The 7,720-nt window shown below is 46.2% G+C and overlaps 1 protein-coding gene across 1 annotated transcript in view; it reads left to right on the forward strand.

Annotated features, from left to right (window-relative positions):
• The window catches only part of Rapgef2 (Rap guanine nucleotide exchange factor (GEF) 2), a gene marked incomplete at its 5' end in the record, with an annotated part of 168,074 nt that overhangs the window by 112,217 nt on the left and 48,137 nt on the right, over positions 1-7,720 (forward strand). The window contains 2 exon segments of the mRNA XM_013522900.1: positions 2,474-2,610; positions 2,914-3,072. Coding sequence (XP_013378354.1) covers positions 2,474-2,610; positions 2,914-3,072 — 296 coding nt within the window.

Genomic DNA, 7,720 nt, shown 5'->3' on the forward strand with positions numbered 1-7,720 from the left:
CTCACGTTTCAGCCCCTAGTCCGCTGCCCCTACGGCAGGATGGCATGGCAGAGGGGCGTGACCCAGGAGAAACTGCTCACCCAGGGTGGCCACAAGCAGAGCGCAAAGGCAGGAGCCACGGAGAGTGATGAGGATGGGCCCTTCAGTCAGTGAGCCCAGGGACCTGCCCCTTCCGGTCAGGTGTGTCCCCCCCCCCCCCCCCGCCGCTACAGACCCGTGGCCGGACCAGTCCACGGATGAGCACCGCGCTGCCCGGTGCAGTCACCGCCCGCAAGCTCCGCCCCGAGCCAAGGAGGCTTTGGGGGACATCGAGAGAACAGCCATAACAGACCCACTAATAGACTAGGAATCCATCACAAAGCGAAGCCCATGTCTGCAAGTCACTAGCTCGTTCTAGCAAATGTCCGTAAAGATACTTTGTTTTCTGCATACTTCATCCCCAGTCAGATTTGTGATAATGACTTCTGTTACCTAAACATGCTAAATTCAAAATACCTCTGACAGTGATCAGTTTCTAGTCTCATGTTTCCTTTAAAGCCTTGAACCTTGCATACCCAAGGAAATTCAGCAACTGCTGGGGAGGAAGTGTGGGTCTGGTCCGCTGGTAGTGCTGGAGCTCCTCGTGGTGAGGGAGGCCGTGAGGGTGTGCAGACAGAGCGGGAACCGCGGAGCTAACTGTGCTGTGCTGGTCGAGTTTCTCCTCGCTTGCTTCACATTTCTATTTGGGCTGGTGCATGCGTAAAGCACCGACTCCAGCCTTGCGTCTGGGTAGGTGAGCGTCGTCTGCAGTGCTTCCAGAATTACTTTACTACTGTTCCAGGACTAAATCTGTACTGGGGCAGGACACAGATTTTTTGTCTTTTTTAAAAAGGTTCTGGTCACAGAAGTAAATTGCTTGCCTGACACAGACATAAGCCTGGGTCAGGTTGGAGAACCGGTCCTGTTGGACAGACTCCCTGGGTTCCGCTCATCGTTATTGTGCTTCTGACGGCCACAGCCACCCTGCATAATGAGGACTCTGGGGGAGGGAGCGGGAGAGTCCAGTCAGAACATGACGGTACGCAGCAGGACCACAGGAGGCCGCTGTGTGTGTGCTTCTGGGAAGTGTAGTGCTTTGACAGAACATACCTTTCTGTTGTACTTGTCTTTAGCAATTCTTCCCTCAGATTTCACAAAAGGAATGTACGTAGGGACAATTTGATTATGTGAGTGACAAGAAAAATGCAGAATTTTTGTTTTGCTGAGAGGTTGAATGATACGCTATAGTCACGATAGTAGCAGTTCTCTTTTACTGAGTATGTGCTCTGTGATAGGAGCTCTGTTACTGCATTTGATTCTCACAACTATTCAATGAGGTAGATGTGCTGTTATTTTGCAAGTGAGATAACTGCGCCTTGGGGAATTAATCGGCTTGCCCGGGTAGGATAGCAGGCAGGTACCAGCAGATCTGACGTGCACCCCGTGCCTGTACCACCCGTGTAGAGCCCAGCATGCCCTTGGAGGCAGCAGGCCAGAATCCTGTTGTGTGTCTGGACTTTGCTTTCCTCCCTGTTGAGGAACGCGCGCCCCCACTGAGCCAGGGGCAGAGGAAGGAGGGAAGCTAACAGGCAGTGAATAAGGAGACTTGATAATAAGGAAGCACAGGACTTGAGAAGCGTGACGTCATCTGTGTCAGCAGCCTAAAGTGTCCGGTGTCCTCTGTGATGTCACCGGAGGAAGAGGAGCAGATTCTCTGCTTGCCAGCCTGCAGGACAAGGAATGCTGTCCCTGTTCTCATTTATATTTGTCACATCATGTTGTAAATTTTTAAATGTCTAAGTTTTATAAATTTTCCTGGCCCACAGAAAATCTTCCTTGGAATGTTTTTGAATTAAAGACAGTTGTTTCTGCTAAATATTTTAGTTACCTACCAAAAAGCACTAGAGTGGACCTGCTGACATACTGGAAATTCTCAGAGCTTCATTTCATCAGCCAACTCTTAATATGTGTTAACAAGATCACAGCTCATTTCTAATTGGAATTCCCTGTTTGAAGTCTAATAATTTCTTCTCTGCTGCTGGAATTTGGGTTGTCTACCGTTGCCTCTGAATCAGCAAGGAGATGTCACTACGTCCACAGTGACAAGTCTTAGTAAACATAGTAGAAGTTAAAATTATACTAAATCAGTAGGTAAAACTGTACAGCATTTGCAAAGACAGAACCTTGAAGTACTGAAAGCCCTTCTTGTTGTTCTTGTTGCTTTTCAGTCCTGGGAATCTACCCAGAGAATGCTGTGCCACAGCCCCAGCCCCTTTTATTCTGAGACATCAGGGTTTTGCTAAGTTGCCCAGGATGGCCTCAAACTTAGAATACCCCTGCCTCAGCCTCCTGGGTAGTTGGAATTACAGGCGTGCACCAGCTTAAAGCTTTCTTTCTGAAGACTTGTTTTTAATAAAAGTTGTGGTTTTGACGTGGAGTATGTGTTGCTTTTCAGAACAACTCTTGGAATTCATGCACCAGCTGCCTGCCTTTGCGAACATGACGATGTCAGTACGGCGCGAGCTCTGCGCCGTGATGGTGTTTGCTGTGGTGGAGCGAGCAGGGACCGTCGTGTTGAATGACGGCGAGGAGGTTGGTGAACGTCTCAGCTCAAGGGCTTTCATCTGCGGGCCTCTCAGTGCAGCACTTTTTTTCCTCCAAAAAAAATTAGTGACAATCTGTCAAGAATTGTGAGATACTAATTTTGTGTGATGGACATTTATTTTTAATTTCCAAATTCTGTTATTTTATTTTCCATCATGTAGCATTACACATGATACACTGATAGCGCTTTAGTTCTTTTGTTTGTTTTGCAGTGCTGGGGCTACAACTCAGGACATTTAGCACTTGTGGCCACAGTATTATTTTCTGCTTTGTCTCCATTTCTCTGACCAGCTGGACTCCTGGTCTGTGATCCTCAACGGTTCGGTGGAAGTGACTTACCCAGATGGAAAAGCAGAAATACTATGTATGGGAAACAGTTTTGGTGTCTCTCCTACCATGGACAAAGAATATATGAAAGGAGTGATGAGAACAAAGGTGGATGACTGCCAGGTAGGCAACATCACTAGCAGTGTATATGGGGCTGGCTGACTGACTGGGGTGCTGGGGGTGGAGTCCAGGGCCCTGCACGGGCTAAGCAGGTGTTCTGCGTAGACACTGAGCTACAAGGTGGACCGGATTTCCTCTAAATAAAGACTATGTGTGCGGTTGTGGAGCGGTGTTTCTGTCTATATTAATATGTCGTCTTTTACATTTGCAAATCAAATTTTAATGTAAAACAGTTACTTTTAATCTTACAATGTCTCAGGAAATTAAAAATAAATGTCCATCAGAGTTGTTTGAAGTCAACAGAATTATGTGTTCTATGTTTTAAAAAACATCCTTTTTTGGGTATTTTAAAATTTCTATCAATAATCTGTTCATCAAAAATATGGAAGTCAGATGCACATTATAAAAAGATAAGTAAATTAATAAAGATGATACGGTGCAGCTCTGCAGTATTATTTAAATACATACAAAAATAAATGGATTTTCAGAGATGTGGCTATTACTCATAGTATAGTATGAATCAATCAGTAGTAAATGCTGATAAAAATACTAGTAAAATAATTGCTAAGAATACTTAATAACCAAAGAGAAGTAGTGTCAGTATTGATACTGTATCAGTATTAAGTATTTAAAAACCATTAGTAGTAGACTAGAGGAAATATGTGACCAAATAAGAAATTTGTTGGTTTGTTTGTTTATACAGCAGTTCTGGAGATTGAGCTCTGGGTCTTGTGCTTGCTAGGCAGGTGCTCTACCGCTGGACTACACTGCTGGCCGCAAATATTATGAAATTTAGATTAGCTTACATATTAGTGAGAAATAAATTTAGTTTTTGCTATTGTTTATAATTTATATGCTATCTTCTAAAAATTTTGTCTTTGAAAGATGAAATGTTTTAAAATTGTGAGATAAAATAATGTGCTCATTGTACTTACTAATGCAGTCTGAATGTAATTTATTCTAAAAGAAAGAACTGAGATGGCATCACTCGTTCAAATTTTTTATTTTGAGCATTTTAACTTAGTAAAATGAACAACATGACCATGGCTATAAATAATACTGAATCAAAATACTTTTAAATTCAGTGTTTTAAATATATAATGCCAGAAAATTATACTAAGTTTAGCCACCTTGCAATTATTTCAAATAATGGAGGAAAATGAAATGATACGTAAACCCCAGAATCTTCATTTGACATGGGATTGTACATCGAGAAGTGCAGAAGGTGTGTCTGTGTCTTCCAAAAAAACAGTTGAACCAAAACAAGCTGGAGAGATGTTGAAGCTCTCTCTTACCTGCTGCCCCATTTCTTGAAACTTCCTTCTCCTTGTTGGAATTATAGCGACATTGAGATGGAGTCTGCAATTGTGTGGAGGCCAGGGGAGGTTTCATGTTTGAGAATTCTATTAATGCTCCTGAACTGGCCAAAGAGCCTTGCTGGAAACTTTGTGACCATGGGGCTGAATTGACAGGAGACATACAAGTCTGTCAGAATGATTAATAGAAGTATTATATGCCTGAGGGTTGCAGAGTGCCTAAGTCATGTCCGCTTACCAGGTAATGGTGACCATTTCCCTGGAAGTTCTGGAGGGGAGAGGCAGGAAGGAGCTGCTACATTAGGGAGAGCCTGTTGCTGATGTGAAGAATTACTAGGAAATGGGAGTGGTAACAGGTAGACCCCCTGGCAGCGCAGAGCTCACCCTGGGGAGCGTGGGCCCTGTAGCGCCTCCTGTGACTTTCCGGCAGTGTAGAGAGGGTCAGGGTGAGCAAGCTGCTCAAGAAAGCTCTGTCTTCTGCCCCACCCACACTGCTGTCAGAGGAGCGTGTAACCGGGCGTTTCAGGAGTCCTCCGCTGCTTCCCCCACACAGCTGCTCAGGCCTGACGTGTCCTTGAAAGTCAGACGGGGGTGGCGAATGCATCTTCACATTGCACGTGCCTGTGGACGTGGCATCTTCGCATTCTTCTGTTAAAATGCCCTGTATTTATGGGGATCGCAAATGTCAGCCCTTCCTCTTGGTAACAGGGGAGCCATAGTACAATGGCCTCCGGTGTTCCTGTCATCCTGTTGACCACTTTGCGTGGAATCGGCAGCACCGAGTGGGATGAACAAGAGTAGTGATATCTTTTGCAAGAGAAGAACTTTGCTTGCGGTTTGTCCCTGCCCCCTGACATTCCATGGGCCCAAGATAAGTGTTGGCCGATGTGACGCGTGGCGTCCCGTTGGTGAGCCGAGGAGCTGCGGCGTGTCTTTGGGATCCTGTGAGCTCTCGAGCATGTTCTGTTCTGGGCCCCCCTTTGTGTCCTCACCCTGCGGCCCCTCCCCAGCATCTTTTCTTACTAAAGGTCAGAGCTTGGTACAGCCAGCCTGTGGGCACCAGGTGGCGCTGACAGATGCACACCTCCTTCCCCTTCTCCGGTGTCCCTTTCTCGGCTTCTCCTCTGGTGCCCTCCGTCTCCCTTTCTCGCCCCTTCCGCCTGTGCGTTAGGTCTGCCCCCCAGCCTTCGGCAAGGAGTGTACCTGGGACTCCTGGGTGGGCACAGTGCCAGTTTAAATAGATCTCCCTCCTGAGATCGATCTGTGTGTGAGCCTCACCTCCTGGGGCCACAGGAGCCAGTGACGCTGACATGGGGGCGTTTTTGGGTGGGAAAGCAGCCTGGCATGAATACACTCAGGTGTCTATACAGTGTGTTGACCAAAGTTTAACCTGCTCGTTCTTTTATCGCCTATTTTCTACTTAACTACAAATTGTGATGTCATGTGCTGTTGTGTGTTTGGGTGGTACTGGGGATAGAACCCAGGGCCCAGGCATTACAGGTGCTGCTGTACCACTGAGATACCTTTGAAGCCCACCTGCTGATGTTTCCTAAGTAAATCTTTGAATTTTTATATTCTGTGAGGGTGGCACGACAGTACAGATTTCCCATTTGCTTACAACTGCCCCAAAGTCTAGAACAATTCATAAATTTTCAGCTTTCATCACACGAGTTGTTTTACTTGTGAATTTCATTAAAGCAAAAATAAGTTGCTAGTAAAGAAGATGAATGATTTCAAGTAAATGTCCATCAAGTAAAATCTATTTCTTTTTAAATACCAGTGCTACATCGCCGCAGTATTGACTTTGAGGGCCCTCTGCTTTTCAGTGGTGTTTTAGTTTGCTCTGTAAGAAGTGCCAAAATGTCTGTGTATACACTAAGAATTTCAAATCAGATTCGTTCTAACTCCCTTAAATCTTTAGTCAAGATTAATTCTTTGGACATTTCTCTTGAAAAAGCATTTTCTTACCCACGTCTATCTACTTATTTTAACACAGGAATGTATTTCTTTTTTAGAAGTTGAGTGAGAAAATATTTTAATTATGTTCTCTAAAACTTGGCTATAAGAAAAAACACCTTGGAAGTAAAATCTTTCTAAACTGAGTGTAGTGGCACACGCCTGTAATTCCAGTTCTCCAGAGGCTGAGGCAGGAGGATTGCCATGAGTTCGGAGCCAGCCTGGACTACAAAGGCAAACCTTATCTCAAAACAATAACAAAAACCTTTCTAAATCTCCTGTACAAATTTGGGGAACAATTTTGCTGCTTTGTAAAAAGTAAAATAATATTTTTTAAGGTAAAAGACTAGGACCACACTATTCAAAACACATAGGGTGAGTGTTACAGAAATGGCATTTTTAAAACATCTCATTTGTAGATTTTAGGTGTACATAATGATAGCATTCATCTTAGGGGGGTTGTAGGTGTCCATGTACAAAACCTTCGTTTCCACTGTCGTCCTTTCTCGTCTCTTCTTTCCTTCCCCGCCCTCTCTTGTTCCCCTTCTCATTTGAACATTTTCTTCCCATTTCCCAATATCCAAGGAATGGGATATTTTAAAAGATTGACTTACACTATTCGCATTTTATTGTACACAGAGATCCGGTACCCTTTGAAAGTTTGCTTTGTTGCTTCTAGATGCGCACAGATAAATCGGTGAGCTCGCCGCCGCTCAGCGCGGGACGCGGTACTGCACAGGCGTCTCCGCTGCGAACAGCTTGTGCGCGCGCATGCGCAGTCAGCGTGGGACGAGCACGTTCCGAGTTCAGAAAATCATCTGCTCTGCTCAGCAGCAGTAGTTGCCGACGTTTTGTTATGTTCCCCCCAGGTTGTGTTGCACACGTGCCCTCTTTAGGCCTGGCCCGGGCGTGGCACTCTTCTGTGCGGCCCGGGTGGCTGCAGTGTGGAGCCCTCAGCCTTGGAAGGCGCCCTGCAGGCGGAGCCGGAGCGCGGGCGTGGAGCTTGGCGGCTGCCCGCGTTTCCGTCGTTTCGTGTCAGCGACCACTTGCTTATGTTTCATCTTTTTCCTTAAAGGAGGGGAAATGCTCTGCCGCTGCATTCGCAGACCGTTTCATGAACCAGAATATATCATTCGCCACTTAGACTTTCATTTGCTCAAGTACCTGCTCCCCCGCCCCCCCGGCCTCTGCAGTGAACGGTGTCCCCGATTTTAGCGTGGAGCACTTAGTTGTAAGCCGTGACACTCCCACTGTAGAGTAGCTCGCGTTGGCCCGCGCCGCAGGGTGGCCGCTTGGACTGGGGCGCCGTTGCGGGGTGAGGAGATTGCCGGGCCCCACCCCGGACCCTGCACGGAGCCCGCAGCGCAGCTGCCGCGGAC

The sequence above is a fragment of the Chinchilla lanigera genome, unplaced genomic scaffold (assembly GCF_000276665.1).
Source record: "Chinchilla lanigera isolate Chin_1 unplaced genomic scaffold, ChiLan1.0 scaffold00070, whole genome shotgun sequence".
NCBI classification, from domain to species: domain Eukaryota; kingdom Metazoa; phylum Chordata; class Mammalia; order Rodentia; family Chinchillidae; genus Chinchilla; species Chinchilla lanigera.